Source organism: Sparus aurata, chromosome 21 (assembly GCF_900880675.1).
Source record: "Sparus aurata chromosome 21, fSpaAur1.1, whole genome shotgun sequence".
Classification (NCBI taxonomy): Eukaryota; Metazoa; Chordata; class Actinopteri; order Spariformes; family Sparidae; genus Sparus; species Sparus aurata.
In genome coordinates this window covers 15,587,964-15,605,794 of record NC_044207.1, presented here as the reverse complement: position 1 = coordinate 15,605,794, position 17,831 = coordinate 15,587,964, and the positions used below count along the sequence as shown (strand labels likewise).

At 43.6% G+C, this 17,831-nt stretch overlaps 1 protein-coding gene across 9 annotated transcripts in view; it reads right to left on the bottom strand.

Annotated features, from left to right (window-relative positions):
- Positions 1-279: 279 nt before the first annotated feature.
- The window catches only part of mtcl1 (microtubule crosslinking factor 1), a 77,108-nt gene continuing 59,556 nt past the window's right edge, over positions 280-17,831 (bottom strand). Inside the window, exons 11-18 of one of the 9 annotated variants that reach the window (XR_003982162.1) lie at positions 14,405-14,671; positions 13,226-13,567; positions 13,055-13,128; positions 11,191-12,580; positions 10,970-10,994; positions 8,834-8,891; positions 2,874-2,900; positions 1,453-1,577 (exon numbers count right to left, since the gene is read on the bottom strand). Coding sequence is in view for 6 of the 9 variants with exons in the window: in XM_030403222.1 (XP_030259082.1) it covers positions 1,374-1,577; positions 11,191-12,580; positions 13,055-13,128; positions 13,226-13,567; positions 14,405-14,671 (2,277 nt within the window). In the remaining 3 variants the exon portion in view is untranslated. Of the gene's footprint in view, positions 2,901-8,833; positions 8,892-10,650; positions 10,995-11,190; positions 12,581-13,054; positions 13,129-13,225; positions 13,568-14,404; positions 14,672-17,831 lie in introns of those variants that run through there. The other 8 variants (XR_003982160.1, XM_030403226.1, XR_003982161.1 and 5 more) reach the window with 8 other exon arrangements.

Sequence of the window (17,831 nt, the reverse complement as noted above, 5' to 3'; positions counted from 1 at the left end):
GTGGCTCATATATGACCGTGATGCAAGAGGATTTGACTTCTGGGAGAACAAAATCTTCTTATTCACGTTCTCTCTGTGTGTCTGTCCCCCCTGACCCCTTTGTAATCCTGTGGTCTGCAACTGTAATCCACACACACACACACACACACACACGGTTCATGATCAGTCTCTGTCAAGAGCACAAGCTCAGGTCTAATGAAAGAAGAGCGTGTAATCATGGTCTGTATCTAACCTTATAGAGAGAAATATAAAACACACACACAGAAAAATAGGAGGAGGTCTTGTAAATACACATTCATGTTTATTACCATTTACTATTTACATAAGACTATAGATCGTTAGACTTTTTGACATAGACTTTTCATTTAAAACATTCATATTTCCCCCCCCACAATCCCTTTTTCCTGTCAAAAGAAAAAAGTAATTCATATCCAATAGTAACAACTGTACAAAGACAGCCTGTAGGTACAATAATTTACTTAAAAATTCTTATTTTTGTCGATGCAAATCATGTGACAACAGAAAAACAACAGCTCAAGAGTTCCCATCACAACATTTTTTTTCTCCCCCACAGCGGAGCCGAGTGACCACAAAAGACTAGAGCTCATATGTACATGCACTAAAGTGCTAGGGTTCAAAAGGCATGCAGATATTGGACTGTTATTTGTACAACTGCCTTCCAAATATGCATAAGGTTATTCAGTTTGTTGTCACCCATCGTCTACATGTGTACAGAGCCGGACATTCATCCCCACGTACAAATAAACTACATCAGAAATGACATCATGTGTCTCCGCTTCGGACCCGATGAAGCAGAAGTCGTTTTTTTCTTTGTTTGTTTGTTTGTTTGCTTGTGTCGTCTCCTCTCCTTGAAGACTTAAAAGAAAAGCTTTAAAGGCCGGCAGCACAATCATGGAGGTATTGAAAAAAAGCTCGAATTGATGCAGGACGTAAAACATACAAGACGGTTTATGTAGAAAAAGAAAAGTGTAAACAGATGAGAAAAAAAAAATGGTGTAAACTTCAAATGCAACAGCTGACCGACAGGTTCAGAATTGTGTCTGAAACATACATATATGTATGAAATACATATATACACACGTGTGGGGTGATGAGAAACTCAAGTGTGTGCAGGCACCTCTTATGGAAATGTAGTTTTATGTCTTTTTTGATGATATTACAGTACATTCCAGGTTCTTCTGGTTTCTCGATGGTCAGCTGGTGCTACTGGGTGGATTGCGACTCCCCCCCCCCCCCCACCCGTCAGGCTCGGTCTCTTTGGAGTCTCTAGATTTGAGGAAGGGGGGGTGTTTCTGAGGTACTGGGTCTTTTAGGCTGAGGTGGAGGAGGGTGAGAGGAGGTAGAGGACGGCCTCACGCTGGCTCCTCGCCCTCCAGGATGGTCCTCCGGTGTCCCGGCGGAGGGAAGGTAAACCTCCTCTTTGTACCCTCACTCCACTTTGGGGAGGAGGAGGGGGAGCGCGCGGCCCAGCGCGAGGGGGGGCGCCGGTTGGCCGGACGGGCCGGTCTCAGGAAGCAGGAGTCCAGGGGTGGAGCCACTGGAGAGCGAGGCAAGTCCTGCCAATGACAAGGAGCTGTCAGAGAGGAGGGGAGAGCAACGGGTTCGGCGCCGAATGAAACAGGAAGTGATTTAAACTGAGAAACATACATGAAGAAGAAAGTGAGAGAAGAATGAGCAGGGGAGGATGGATACATGATGAAAAATAAAGTGATTCAGCTTCCGCTTCAAAAGAAAAAGGGCTGATAAATGTGAAGAAGAAAGAAAATTCTTTCTACGAGCATCATTTTATAACAGTGGAGAACCAGTGACGCCTGGGTACACCTGTACAACCTGATCCTGCAGTATATCCTGATGAGGACTGTGTCACAGGGCCGAAAGTTCTTTGTCAAACCAGTAAGTGGACCTTGGGTTGAGACCATTTTGTCAAGAAGGAACTGATCAAGTAGGTCACTGTATTTTACTGTCAACAAGTCAGAGGCTTGTAGACACAAACTACACCTGCCACCTGTGTCACCATGCAGAAGCAAGCATGCATCGACTCATGGACGGGATGTAAAGATTTAGCGTAGAGAGAGAAAAAACCCTGCACCTGCATCTTGTCTCTATGACAACAATATCTTGACAACCACCGCTGTATGATCGACACTCTCCCTTTGCGGCTCGTTTTTTTTTTCGGGACATCAGAGCAAGGAGGATGTGGGTACATGACATGATCCATAGGAGACAAACATATTATCACCTAGGCAGGAATAAAAAGGGACGAGCGCCAGTGACATCACTAGCGCCGCTCTGGCTTCACAGCCTGCCGCTCTCTCTGGGGGGCGTGCAACTCCCTTCTGAGTCTTAATAAAGTTGGCAGCTGTGGTTCGTTAAAGAAAATAGTTCCTACATGAAACTGCTCACAACAAGGTCTGTGGATTATCTTGAATAACCCGGTCATGAGTTCTAGAAAAAGATATCGCTGTTTCAAATGTTGTTTAGGCACAACAAGCTGAGCGCCATCTCGTTTCATTCTACTTAAGAAAAGACAGGCATCTCTAAGGCTGATACTTCCAAAACTCTGCAACAGCTAACTGTAACATTTGAGGCTGCATCATGCTCAGATGTGTTTCTAATGTTCTGCTCACCTCATTTATAAAATGAGCGGTCAGAGGATTAGAGAGAGATTTAAATAGATGTAGTGCTGATAGCTCATATGAAGGGATGATGAGCGAAGCAACAACCGCGGATGAAACTGAAAACAAAAACAAACCTCAACACAACCAACTCAGTAAGTGAAATAAGCCAATCAAGTCCACAGCCTCGCAGCGACAGGCATTTGAGTTTCTCAGCCTCACCTAGCTGGAACTTACCATCTGCTCAGGTAAGCATGGGGTCAGCTAAACAGGTGCAGGCGTGCAAATAATACACAAACAAAAACAGTCATTTAGGATCCACTTCTTAACTGCTGAAACATTTACCTTTGGACTCACACACGCACGCACACACACGCACACACACAAACTTGAGGGGAGTTTCATAGTTTCGGCCCCTCAGTCCAGACCTTGACAGTGCTCAGTCACTTGGTTATTCAAAGACCTAGTGATGCAAACCTTTTCACTGTCATTATTTCACTTGGGATAATCTGCTCCAAAATCACAAGCAAAAAATGAAAATCAATAAAAGAAATTTTAAAAAATCCCACGTTTAGCGATCACATCTTTGTGAAACAAATAAAACCACACAACTCAAAGAAGCTTGTGATTAACTGTAAAAACAGTGGAGACATAACGTGAGAACAATCATGAAGAACAAGACTCGTGTCGCGTTCATTCACTCTTTTAAAGTCGTTAAAACTCAGACTTTTCAGAAAGCTCTGATTTAACCGACCTGCCGCTTAATAACGCAGAATATCCTGAAAACCAAATAAACTTGGCGGCCAAAAATAAGCGAAAGTCCCTCGTTTATAGTAATTAACCTCATTATAATGTATATGATATCATGAGTTGTGCAATGATGTAAACAAAACATAAACATGGGAATGTTTCCATCTCCATCTCTACGTCTATACAATCTGTAGCTCTACTGAAAAGTGAGGGAAGCAGTCTTTCACAATAAAGTTCACGAGAATAAAACTACAGCCTCAAAAATGACCATATAGAGCTGAAATAACATTTAACGGTCAATGTGCTGTTGGGCTCATAACCAATGACCATAATTAAGATGAAGTAGACATCAAATTGTTTTTTTCTAGAAGACGGTTTCTATCATTTCAGTTCATTATCCCGATTTTCATGAGAGTCTCCCTATTTTGAACCCTTTTCTCTCGCTGTGCTCCCGATTCTCCAGATTTTATAGTGATTCAAATCAAATGGGGGTGTCTCAGTTGCTGAAAAAAAACAAAAAACTTTTCTTGGGGGATGTGTTTGGCACTGGATAATAGATACAATGAATTAAGCGAGTCCCAAGAATAAGAAAAATGCCTCCACATTTCATTCAACTTGATGTGAGACTTTCCTCCTGTCTCCTCTGTCAATTGCTTGTCCTCTTGAGTGCTGTAACCACTGAAAAGTAATTTTGCATCGGTGCAGTTTCCTGTCACCCAGAAAATCCCCCTCTTTTTTACAGCCTGAGGTTTGCAGGTATGCGTTTTTTTGTTTATTTTTAAAGTATTTTTTTTTGGCCTTTTATGGCTTTATTGATAGTGCAGCTGAAGATATGACAGGAAACAGGGTGAGAGAGAGGGGGAGTGACACGCAGCAAAGGGAACCGGGTCGGGAGTCGAACCCTGGTCCGCTGCAGAGCCTCGGCACATGGGACGCGTGCTCTACCAACTGAGCTAAACGGCGCCCCAGGTATGCGTTTTTTAATACGATGACCAGCGTTCTATCCCCTAATAAATTTGGTTTGAGTTGGTTATTTGATGCCATAAAAAGGGAGTGTTATGTCAGGATTGACAGCTAACCATAACTCCCCATTGAGTTGGGTGGAGACACGTCGATCATCTTTTTTTACCGTCACTGCTTGGAACACATACAGGCGTGTAAAGAGACACTGCTTGAGTCAGGTGAAGGACAGACTGTCCTAGTTTATGTCCAAACATGGATTTACAGTGTTTTTATCTATTCATGGGTAATGTATGTAGGCATAATGTCTCGCTGACTAAGATGTATAACACAGAATAATGCAAACATAGAGGTTTATAAATCTAGTTGGAGACCGTGTTTGCATTATTCTGATGTGATACACAAACATGAGTTGCTGTTAAAATGACTTTTGTGCATCTGTCACCTGGATGACAGAGTAAAAACTAGGAAAAGAGGGCGACACCAAGAGAGAAAGAGTGTCTGTGGGTGAGTTTCTTCCCCCCTCAGAATGATGTCAGAGTGTGATTGGGTGAACAATCGCACCGGGACATCACACCACTGGCCTGATTTATAAATAGCTCATCTCCAGGCGTTAGATTTTGGCTGAAAGGATGGTGGGACATCGAGCCCGCAAAGCTAGTTCTGCTAAAAATACATTGAGGCTGCGGTGGCGTGACAGCGGATGAACTGAAGGAAAAATAAGTCACACGGATGGAGAGAGAGTGACGCGTCACACAACCTGCTGAACAGGCGGAAACAAGTCGCAGAGACGGATGGGCAGCGTCTCCGTCGATGAAGGATTTGTTTGTGAGCACAAGTGATGGACTGTGTACACACCGGAAACACACACAAGTGGTTGTTTAATGGACGGCTCGTGAGTTATTACAAGAGATCCCATGTGATGCTAATACATCAGATCACACAATGCCACAGATCATGCAGCAGTAATGTGTACAGGAAGTCAGTGTACAGGAGCAGCTACTGAAGACAGCAACGTAAACAACTTCACATCAACCCCTGACTTCTCAGTAGCTGCAACCTTAAAGGGGATATCCACCTTCAAACACTCTGACACTGTTAAAACAGATCATTCGATTGCATCTGTGGACACATTTTGCACTGTGTTTTTTGCTCATGATCAAGGAGCATTTTCTCTTGCAAATAAACAAGTACAATAAAACAAAATAACGAAAATCATCATGATGAGGTCTGATGAGTCTTTCCTTCTAGACTGACCTCTCTGCATCAACTGTTGTCAGTAGTCAGCCCAGTTGCTACAATAATATGTTGAAAATGTTACATTTCTGCAATCCACAGACGGTTCAAATGTATACGTCTCATATGTATCATTATAAATCTACAATATGTGGCATGTTGCGTTCACATAAATAAATATATAAATAAATATGAGCTGAATTTCATGTCAGGAGGTGGAGGGGATGGTGGTGACATGACAAATGGCTTGCCAAGCCAGAGACCGCTGTTCAAGTCCGTGTTTCAACATTTGTGGGCATGGACGAGATAAGACACCGTGACATTTTGGCGACGATGACAGAAAGTTCTAACAGAAACTAGTGGAGCGTTTCCTGCTCTGATCTCATCAATCAACAATGGTACTTGTTTAGCTACGCTTACACTGTGCAGACTTCAAAATTCTCAAGAATATTTTATTCTACGCCATCTATTCGCGGGGTAATGAACACTGACATTTTCTTTTGTCTCTCCGTGTACGGACAAATCACGCAGGGAGGAGGTGTGTTAACAATGCTGCCAGCATCGAGCGTATAGACTATAAATCTTAAGACCTAATTGGTAACAGCACCCAACGTCACCTCCCGCAGCATTTTGAAAATTCACATTATTCTTGTCTTCATAACCACGTTTTTATATTGTTTGTCTTCAAATTTGGACTTTAGCTTTAACAAATTATTGTAATATACCGACACTAACATTTCAAGTTTTCCTCAGTCCAAAGAAACTCTTTGCTCTTGCCTCCCACATATAAATGTCTGCATATTCTGTCTTTCAAAGGTATTTTGTCTAATGAAGCAAATTAACTACCTGAATTTCAAGTAGGTGGAGGAGGCTGAAGAAAACTAAATTACTGCACTCATCATAAAAAAAACAACTGACAGGCAGTAATATGTTGTATAACAGTGTAAAGAGCATCTGACGGTGGACTTTCTCCTTTTGATCATGCAAAATGGACCAGAGTAACCAGTTAATATCCACCAGGCATCAAACACAACCCCAACAGGTAATATAGTGAAGAAAGTGATGAGTGTTAGCAGCTGTCTTCTTCAGTTAGTCTTTGAAGGACTTGTTAGTGTGAGAGGAAATGGTTAAGGGGAAGAGGAAAGAAAAAGAGTGAAAAAGTGAAACATCACAAGAAAAACATCTCAATCCATCCAGTCGCACACATGGTGACACAGAGAGGAGGACCTGGTAGAAACACATGTTAGAATCATCCAGATCGAGTCGGACAGGTCCCCAAAGACAACAAACAACCTGCGTTGAGGAATGTGTGAATGTCCAAAAGAGTCGTCTTCTCGTGAGTCATGTTTACTGGGTCACATTTGTGTTTACCAAAATTCAATGTGATCAGTAATCAAGACACAATCTGATGACTCTTTGAGTCACATGAACTGAGTTTGTGAGTTTGTTTCAAAGGACCATACCGGCAGTTTTGCAGGATTTATCATGTTAATATCCATTTATTGTAATTTATATTGTCGCCAAACTGGTTTCATTTAGTTTTGTTTTTTTTGCGATATGACAATCAACTTGCTGAAACTTGAATACAGATTTAGATTATTGTACTCCATTACAGAAAATATTTCAGTTCTTGTCAAAGTGCTGCCATCACACACTAGAGAGCAAGAATTATGCTTGTTAACGTTTTTGCTATTTTAAGTGCTAAACATCAGCTCAGGTATCACTAGCTGGCGTTGTCATTTAGTGAGCCACGTCTTTTAAATGTGGAGCTATGAGTTAATTTAGTTGTCTTGTGGATTAGATTACCTAATCAAAGCAAGCAGCCTAAACTACCATTTGATAAAAACTTAAGCTAATGTTATCTTACATCTGTCCAAATATTCAGGACAATATTAGATCACTCAATCCCGCTTAATGCAAACTATTTTTACAAAAAGATGATGGCTGTGTCTGAAATAGTATTCACCTGTAGATTCAGATTATTCTAGGAATGTGCGCTTATAGTTTGTCTTTAAGAACTAGCGGCCTATGTTAGCTGATCATATATCAGCTGAGATAATGCTAGCTGGCTAATGGCACTGTTAGCTATGTTGTTTTGATCAATTATCTAATCACAGTGATTTAGTTGCCCTGAGTTTTATCTTATCATCTTAACTACACTAGCATTTGTCAATAACTGAAGCTAGCGCTAATGTTATGTAATATTATGAATATTGTGTGCGACTTTTAATTCTGTAGTGTTGTTTATCTATAATTATTCATTGAATGCAGGTGAAATGTTCCAACAATGCAGCTTTATCTTACCGCGTGCACTGTCAAGACAAAAAACCCAACACATTAGTGTAGAAAATTGATGTTCATTTATGTCTTTCAGGTTTGCCTCTAAGGACTAGCCTCGGCTATTGTCAGCTGCCTAGACTAGCTTGTATTCAGCTAAGCTAACACATGCAGGCTCAGTGTTGTCAACTTGGCAACTTCCTGCAACAGTTAGTGACTTCTTTAGCGCATTAGTGAAAAGGTGAGAAATATATAAACATTGTTTGATAAACAATGTTGTTAGTTGTTATTCATTAAAGTGCATGTATGAGGAAATCCCAATGAAAATGATTGAACAACATCATCTAGTGACTTATGGGGCTAGGATCAAGATTCTAACTAGCTAACTAACTTTACTCCGAAATTCTGTGTATAGTAATGAAAGATGGATGAATTCATGTTTTAAATGTATATGTTTGAATACCTGTCGACAGCTTATTAAGATGTCCTGCTCTCAGCTGTGATGGAAGTCACGGATACAAACGCAGTTTGATATATATTAGCAGTAACTGATTAAATCTTTCTTATTCTTATCTCCTGAAGTTGATTTTCATACCAAACTAGCAGCATATTTAATTTGAGTAATCTATAAAGGTATGGTTTGGAAATCAGTAGATGTGATTTATGGTTAATGGGCTACAACATGCAAAAACACCATTATGGTCCTTTAAAAAAAACAGATGCTCTCTACAAAAGAAACTGAGCATGCGTGCATTTACACGTAGAAACAGATGGATGGCCGTCGCACAACTTTTGACACCACTCCGATGGCTTCACACACTGTCACTCTGCTGTCCTGTGAAGCATGCATTAATGAAGAGGGTGAGGAGGAGGGGAGGGGAGGGGGTCTGCAGGGCGTGAGGTGAGAGGTCCGTGTGGCTGGTGAACCAACCGCCAAAGGTCGTAGAGGAAGAGGAGGAGGAAGAGGAACTTACATCACGGAGACAAGCAGAGTTAGAGTCCCCAAGGAGTTGTTAGTATGACAGTGTGGTTCTGGATCAGAGCACAGTGGACAGGGAGGAGGAGGGAGAGATAAAGCCCAGAGGGGAGGAGAGAGGGGAGGGGAGGAGGAGGGAAGATAGAGCGGGAAATGTTAATCTGTAAAATCAGGTGAAGAGGAAAATAAGTCTGGCATATCAAAGGTAGAGAGGTTGGCCGGGAGAAATAATTCAGCTTGCAGACCACGCAGGCAGCAGTAAACACACACCCATTCACTTAGACCTGGAAAAACACAAGGGGGACGTTGACCTTGATACAAAACAGGCCAGTCGGACAGTGTTGGAGATTACCAAGCATTAAATATGAACAGCTACAATTAAACCAAACCAGGGTTGGGTGATATGATGCGAAGCGATAAAGTTAAGTCAATAATCACGCAGCTAACCTGAGCTGCTGCAAATCAGTGTGCAGGACTTCGTGTAAGGAAATCTTACTATTATTCTAAGTGCTGTATCGTAGGTATTATTTCTAATATTTCAGCCATTATTTTAGGTATTTCCGTCTCTTTATTTCTGTAATGTTAATCAATTTATTAGCCAGTCAGCTGACAGATAATTAATATACAGTTTTATTTATCGTTTGTCGTTTATGAAGCAAATGTGCAAACAAAATCTGTTTCTGAAAATGTGACATTTGCTGTCTGTTTCTGTAAGTTCTGTTCTTCTGGTCAATGTCAAGATGTCACCTCGGGTTTCAGAACATTTTTTAAGGGCAAAATTTCCACTATTTTTCAGATTTTAAATAATCCACAACAATTTGCAGCTGTATTATTATTTTGGGTGTCTCCTAGTAAAATTTTGTTTGCTACTTTGTTTGCGTACTGTCCATTGCTGCAGCACCTCTGTTCACCCTCTGTCTTAACGCCCCATTTTAGTGCGTGTCCCGCTAAGGCCCTTAAGTGTTATGAGAGAGCAGAAACGGAAATTATTTAAGAGGCACTCAACATTTACACAATTCGAACGCAAATTACGTAATCTACGTAATCTATGTAATATATGTAATCTACGTGATAGATTTGACTGATTGTCCTCATCGATGGACTACAAATAACACTAAACAACCAGGACCCAGAGTGGGAAATTGCAAATGGTTTGAATGTTTTCAAATTTTTTCTCCGCTTCTCTGTGTGCATCCAGTTGAACCCACACACACAAAAAAACAGAAATATATGATCTATTTTCGGGTTTGTATTAAAATATTGAAATGCTGTTCGCTTAAGTACTGTCACAATCCATCATTTGACTGTCATGCGCAAAAGTCCCGGCATCATTTAGTGAATTACTGCAGGGCAACATAAACTTGGCCATCATCCGCAAAAATCCTATATCAGACTCTTAATCTGACTGTCTGTCCTGCAGCACAGTGAGCAGCTGCTGGTGAATCCATAATGTGAGTGGGCATATTAATCACCATATGTGGGATAGTGCTGCTGACAGTTCATGTTACGTTTTCGGAGATATAGCATGTTGCTGGTACATTGTTCTAATGTACAGCTTTAGGACTTCATGACCTACTTTTCTGACTTGTTAATCTGTCTATAGAGTAAATGAAATGTATTTTTCCTCTCATCTAAACAAGACCAGAAAGGTGGTTTTGGGTCCGTCATTTGTTCTCCCCACAGGTCAGCTGAATGGGTGGTGAAAAGAGCCTGACCGACGTGTCAGAGCGCTGATTTCTTTCTAGAAAAATTGGCGCTCTTCTTGGTTTATTTTGGCATAAGGGAACATTAAATCACTTCAAAAAACTGGAACCATTTAAAATTCTGGTTGAACATTTAATTAGAGAGCGCTAATAATGATGAATTATGTAACTCAGTAACTACAATCTCCCTTTTGGATAGTTACTGTGAGATCATTAATTTCACTTCTGCAGTTATCTGACACATTAATCAGGTTTCAGTCGAGCCTCAGTGAGAGTTTAAGCAAGGAAATAAAAACCACACTACAAGAAAAAGTCACTACAGTGAAAGAAGAAGAGAGTACAGAAGAAAAAGAGACCTTAAAAGAGTGTCTACATACAGCAGTGAAGGAAAGCTCAGTATTGTTGAAGAAGGTCAAATATTTTGTCATTACCATTGCATCAGTCAGTGCTTTCGATCTGAGAAAAAAGCATCCACATTTTAGTGATATTATAATGACGTTGATTAGCTTTTTCTCTGATTGCTTTAAAGTTTGTCTTCAACCATTACAAGGCAACATCCAAGGCAAAGTCATAAATCACTTTGTGTCATAAAACATGGCCCCCCGATCAAATTAATGATGAAGCGATGAATCCAGTGCGTCTGTATATTTACCTCCATACATCCAGACTGTCCTCTGTCTGAGTCGGCCTGCCTGCTGCTGTCTCTGCTGTGGCTGCTCGGCCCTCCAGCCTGCAGCCTCCTCTCCTCTCTAAAGTTCTGCTCCTGCAGCTTCTTATTAAGGATGCGAGCTGCGTTCTCAGCCAGCGTGTAGCCCGGTGGGGCCGACAGGTCCTGCCGTATGCTCACCACCTCTGGGTTTTTGTCCCCCTGCGTCTCCACTATCAGCTGCACTGGGCTGGGCGAGCGCCCGCGAGCAGTCCGCAAGCACTCCTGCTCGGCGGTGGAGGGAGGAGTGGGGCGAGAGCGACTGGGGGATTTATTGAACTTGGGCATAGAGTCGTAGGCCACTGGGGTGTGGTCGATGATGTTGAAGAGGCTGGAGAGGCCATCGTTGATGGTGGTGTGGACGGGGCTGTCGCGGGTGGTGGTGGAGCGGGCCCACGCCGACTCGCTGTTACCCTTCTGCGGGGTCGTTGGGGTGGGAGCCCGGCTGTTGTTTGGTAGATCAGCCTTGTTCGAAGAGGACAGTTTGCGCTGAAGTTTGGGTGAGCCGTACTTTGGCGAGCAGCAGGGCCGCTCAAACTTGCTCTGGACGACAGGAGAGTACTGCACCTTCCTCATGCTGCGGGACGGGGAGGATATAGGCGTGCCGCCACCTTTCGGGGTGAGGCAGCGGTGGGGGCTGCTGGTCAAGTTCCTCAGCAGGTCTGTTTGTAAACCCACACTAATGGTCTGTGTGGTCTGAGTGCCCCGCGTGGTGAACCCATTGGTCTGGCAGGCAGTGTCCCGTACGACGGGCCCCGGCGGAGAGCGGATGGCGTTCCTCACAGAGATGGCGACCTCCTTCATGTCGTCGCTCAAGTTTCTGGAGAGCTGCAGATCCAGAGAGGAGGTGAAGCCCACCGTGGGGCAGATAGGAGACTGATTAGGAGAAGTCCTCAATCCCCCACCCTCCAGAAGCCCACATGCCCACCTCCCACTGGTGAACACCTCATCTGGCCCACCGCCTCCCACCGCAGCTCCATTGCCCCTCAGCGGAGACTTGTGGCAGTGCTCAGGGCTGCTCAGGGTGCTGGTGGTCAAGGTGGCGCTGGTGGTGAGGAACCAGGAGGCTGGCTGGAATGGATCGAGAACGGGCTCCCCTCCCCGGGCCTCGGGGGGTTTGTCCGTCCACATTTCCCGGGCGGGACCCAGGCCAGAGGTGCATGACGGGAAGTCCCAGCCCTTATTGTTGAACTCCTCAATGTACTTGAGGTCATCCGGGGACAGAGGCGGGGTGATGTCGTCTTGGCCCTGGTCACCGTGGGGAGTCTTGTCGGGGAGGAACGGGGAGCTGTCCATCAACCGCTGGAAGTCGCTCATGGAGCACACTGACTTTGCCCTGGACACACACACACACACACACACACACACACACACACACACACACACACACACACACACACACATCACAACCCACTCATGATCTCATCCCCTTTATATTCCCACAGCAGAAAAACATCCTAAACACACGTGCTGAAGAGCAATTTAATGTCTCTCAATGTTTTAAAACGCTCTGAATTATTAAACATCGCAGTGAACTAGATCACATCCTCACTATAACAGAAACTTTCAAAGAAAAAGTCACCGGGGGAGAAACTGACTGTCACTTCAAGTAACATCTAAAAGAATCAACAGTCGATCTCCAGAGGGACCCATGTGTATGCATGAGCAACAAAAATGCAGCAAGGAGGCCGAATAATGTGCAGCCGGTCAGACCGCTTCTCACTGATGAATTCACTGTTGACGTCCATTGGGAGCTGATGCAAAACTCTCTTTAAACTCAGTTTGACTCCAAGCGCGGTCATGAGGTTACCTGAGCAGACTCCCTCCGCCCATCTCCTCCTCGTACTCAGGATCACCCTCGCTTTCCGAAATCTTGTTCAGAGCCTGAAACACAACCAGTCCGACAATTAAATCATGTGGAAAAGTGTCCAGTTGAAGATGATTTACAGACAGGAGCTTTGTGGTAGCAGCAGTGTGTTACCTCCTTCATGCAGGGGAACCTCTTCTCACTCTCCAGTCTGCAGGGCGGTGGGACCTCCAGGCCGCTGAGGGGGTCCAAGGACAGTGCGTCCAGGAACAGGTTCTCCGCTGGGCCTTTCAGCCTAATCGCGGCCCCCTGCTCTTCCAGCATGGCTTCGGAGTCCGAGTGAGAGCGCATGGGAGGGGCCTGGATAGGGGTGGACGTGCAGGGGGAGCGCGGCGAGCGAGGCGACCGGGGGGTGTTGCGGGGACTGTCCTGAGGAGAAAATATACCCCTGGAGGCTGAGCTGCCATCGTTGACGTCCATGCTGTCGCCCCGTCGCGTGTTCAGCTCTCTCTGCAACTGCAAGAAGGATGAACGATTAATTATTACCACACTGTACTTTCTCTCACTGTACTCCTCCACTGTGAGCCACTGAGTAATCCAGCTGCAACAACTGGGGTTAAGTTCCCCGCTTCAGGCTAGGGTTAAAGGAGAGCAGTTGCATCACTCATTCACTTTCCCTCCGTCAGCTGGAGCGGTTCATCGCTTGCCGCAGCAGCGCTGAATAATGCATCTCCGCTTCCTGCTCAGTGTCTCTATTCAGCGGCGCATAAGCAGAATGTATTCTCTTTTTATTCACTTTTTTTTTCCTGTTGTTATTATTCCAGCCCCTGCTTTATATGTAAATACTCTCACACTCATGAGATATTAACGAGAGCTTGTTCCTACCTCCTGCCCTGAACATCACATAGGAGCGAGGTGAGACGCTGCAGTTCGTCTAATTAAATCTCGCAGAAGCCATCAATTATTCAGTAATCCTCTGTCTTTTTTTTTTTCATCACCTCGGGTGCTTTGTCACTGTTTCTTGTATCTACTCGAGCACAAACACACACATAGGCTGCTTAACAGGGAAAAAAGGGCTTCGGATCTTTAAGTTGTGGTGTGGTGTTTTCTAGTGAGATCTATAAAGTTTGTGAGGAAGCAGTTTAGTTTTACGTGGTTTTATTTTAGTGCAACTACTGATTGACCTTATAATCCATCATTCTGGTTATAATAATTCAGTTGGTCACCTATCCGCAAAATGTGACAATTGTCCCAAAGTCCTACAACATAAGGTGATGTCTTCTCTGATCATTAACAATCCAGAAGATTGAACAAATGCACATTTTCCAGTGGTATTCCCGTCCCTTCTCTCACCCTCTCCATCTTGCGGTGGAGCTCCCTCATGCTGCCATCCCACTCCTGCTTCTCCCGGTCGAAGCGCTCCAGCAGCTCGGCCCTCTCGCGGCCCCAGCGCTTCTCCCCGTGCTGCAGTTTCCAGCGGAGGTCCAGGGAGGCGCTGTGGCTCTCGGCTAGCAGACGCCGGTGCTCCTCGCGCTCCAGGTTCAAGGCCCACTCAGGGTCTCCAGCTGTCTCGTCTCCCTGCGCCTCACCTTGCACTTTGCCTTGCACCTCCTCCTCCAGCTGGTCAAAGAGCAAAGATAAAGGTCATTATTATTGTTTACAGTAGATACAGAAAGAAATAGCGAAGACAAGTAAAGAAGAAGCAGGATGTGTAGAAAAGGTTCCACTTAAAGGGTCCGTTTACTCAAATCAAAATGTTTTTTTTTTTTAGTTGGAACTACTTTCCACCAGAGAAATAGTCCCAGTGACAACAGTTAGCAGTAAGGTTCATTGATTAAACACAGTGATGAAAACCTTAAAATGATCCGCATAACACTGGAGGGGGAGGAAATGTTTTTGCCGCTTTAATCCGAAGGCACAAAACTCTTCAAAAGAAAGAAAACAAGACGGCAGTAAACAGATTTCAAACAACAACTTCTGCCGCTGATAAAAGGAGCCTCTGAAAACTAGTTTTTTTGTTTTGATCAGTTCTTGTTTGACTCGAGTTTTTGTAGAGATACCGTGCATAACATATGGACAAAAAAAAAAAATCGTTCACTCTTCTGATCTTTGCTTTCAATTTGTGTTTTTGGTCTTTAAATTGAGTAAAATAAAACAGTGATAGAAGTGAAGTCAAGATGTTCACACAGCTACAAAATAATGATATAATAACAGTGTCGATTGAAGCAATGACTGAAAATGTGTCTATAGGCTTCTCATTAAACCAAATCAACACTATATATCAATAAATAAAAGATAAGGATTGTCTGGGCTGCTTATTAGACAAACATCTGTATATGTGTGTTTATATATAGTTATATGTTCTTACCCCTTTCGCTACCATCATCCTTTAAAAATGTTTTAAATTACATTCCAAGATTTAATAACAGATTAAACAGCTCTGTATTCCAAAAGTAATCACTGTTATAGAGTCAGTAACTCGTGTCTCTCCTCCCCCGACTCATGCAGTAAAAGAGAAAAGACATTTTCTGGCATCCCTGCCCGCTTTATCCAATCAGGACCGAGAACTCCTGGTACCTATACCGGCAATGGCGGAACAGCAGGGAAAGCTACCACTTCCACGACCATGATACTGCCAAACAGGCCAAGCCATGAAAAAAACGCTTGAGGAAAAGAAAGAGGCGAAGAGAGCTGCAACAAAAAAAGGGACGAGGAACAGAAAGTTATCTGCAACAACATCCACTGCAGCTTTGAGTCAACGGACTTTGTTAAATTACAGCACAGACCCCTGAGCTGTTTTAACTCAGAGCTAGAATTGGTAAAAATTCCTCATAATCACAAAGAAAACACAACGGGCGTACGAGAAGGTTCCACAAAGTGTTTGTTTTGTTGCCGACAGGGACACGCAGTTCAAACTTGAGCGACGGCTGCCCTCCCCAAATTTATATTTCATCCAACTCCCTGGTGGTGGTGGGGGGGGGAACCGGGGACTCAATGTGCTGCAGAAATCTTCAAAGCTGCAGAGTGAAGCCACTCTGGAAGCTTGTCTTTCCCTGGCAGAACAGAGCTTTGTAATCTTCAGACGGGCTTTGATCCGGCAACATAATGGTAGAAAACCAGATTCTGTACTACTGGAGCGGGTGTGAAGAGCGAGTCAAGGCCGCCTTCTGACATCAGCTTACATAACGCCCATTCACAAATGTTTGTCTTGTAGACTTTTATATTGGCTTTTAAAACTATCTGGTTAGCCAGCGGAGGGGATGACATGTACAGTAATAGCAGCTGACTGAATGCTAAGAGCCAACATGTTCGACATCATAAATATAGATGGTTATTTAGGAGGCCTCACACTGTGCCAGAGACCAGAGCAGAGGATGAAACACGAGCCGGCCTGAGTACTGATGTTAATATATTTGGTAACGGGCTCAAAAAATCTTCACTACTTATACTCACTTATAAAAACACAGGTGAGGGTAATTTTCAGTTTTGCTCTGCTCTGCTGGGCTGTGTAATAACAATCATGAATTAAAAAAAAAAAACCCTGAAGTTCCGGGGCATATTTCTCAAGTCTTAATCAAAACGAAGCACAGTGGAGCGAGAACAGGATCCAACATGGCGTTATCGGAGGAAACTGAGCAGATTAGCTCTCGGCGACCTCTGCTCTGTGGATGAGGGATACAAACCATGGAGAAGTTGTGAAGATTAAGTGCATCAGACTCAATAAAGATTTTCATATAACTGAAATTGTTTAATTAGTTCCCAAAGCGGAGACACGACACTGATCTCTGGGTTTCAAACTTGATCTCGCAGCACGGTGGTGGCAACATGTTCAATATCCTCAAATTGATTGCAAGCTCTGTTTTCCCCACGTTGTTGGCGGCTACCTGCTGCTGATCGTGCTCTGCCTCTCAAGGAGAAAGGAAATCTGGAGGTTAAATCAGACACGGCAGACAACGAGGCTCCGACCGCGACGCCCATCTGGACCACAAACAAACAACCTGCATTCAATATCCTTCCATGCCACAATAACGCACCTCTCCTACAAATCCACCTCCTGCCACTGAAAACTTGTTCTCGTCTATGAAATTGCAACCAGCATGTCATGTTTCCGGTAGTATGTGTCAGGATACTGAGCGGTTAACAACACGTATCATCTAGTCATGACGTCCACTGCCTGACCACAACTACAAATAATAACTCTTTTTCTGCAAACAGATTTTTTCTTTTTTTACATAAAAAGGGTTGTTCAACTGCTTACTAGGGGATGGGAACGAGTAATCTAGTGCTCGATTTGGATCTCAGTATTTGTTCAGCTTCTGGAATTTCAGGGATGCAGGAGTCAGTCACAGTTTGGGATGCTGCCTGTGAATTTAAATAATAACTTCATTGTAGATGTAAATATTAAAATTCTGAGTTAGAATTTCTTCTCCAAAAACTACACAGAAACAATGGAAGGGCTGAAGAAGATCAGACAGTTCATCATGACCGGAGATATGCTCCCATTAAGATTTGAGCCAGAAGAAGGCTTTTCTGGGGTGTTTGTTGAGCTGGACTAAGTAACTGCGGGAGCAAACAACAACAGCTATGATAGTGGAGAAAATGTATGAGAACAGCGTGGTAAAACTGAGGGCTGATCTGCAAAGTGGCACAAAGCAGCAACTTGCTACCTGCATTTTCACTCGTATTTTCATTTCAGACCCTTTTTTTTTACACAAGATTTAATCATTAAATGCAAGTTCTCAAGCATGGAGATGAGTTAAAATGCCCATCCCTACACCAT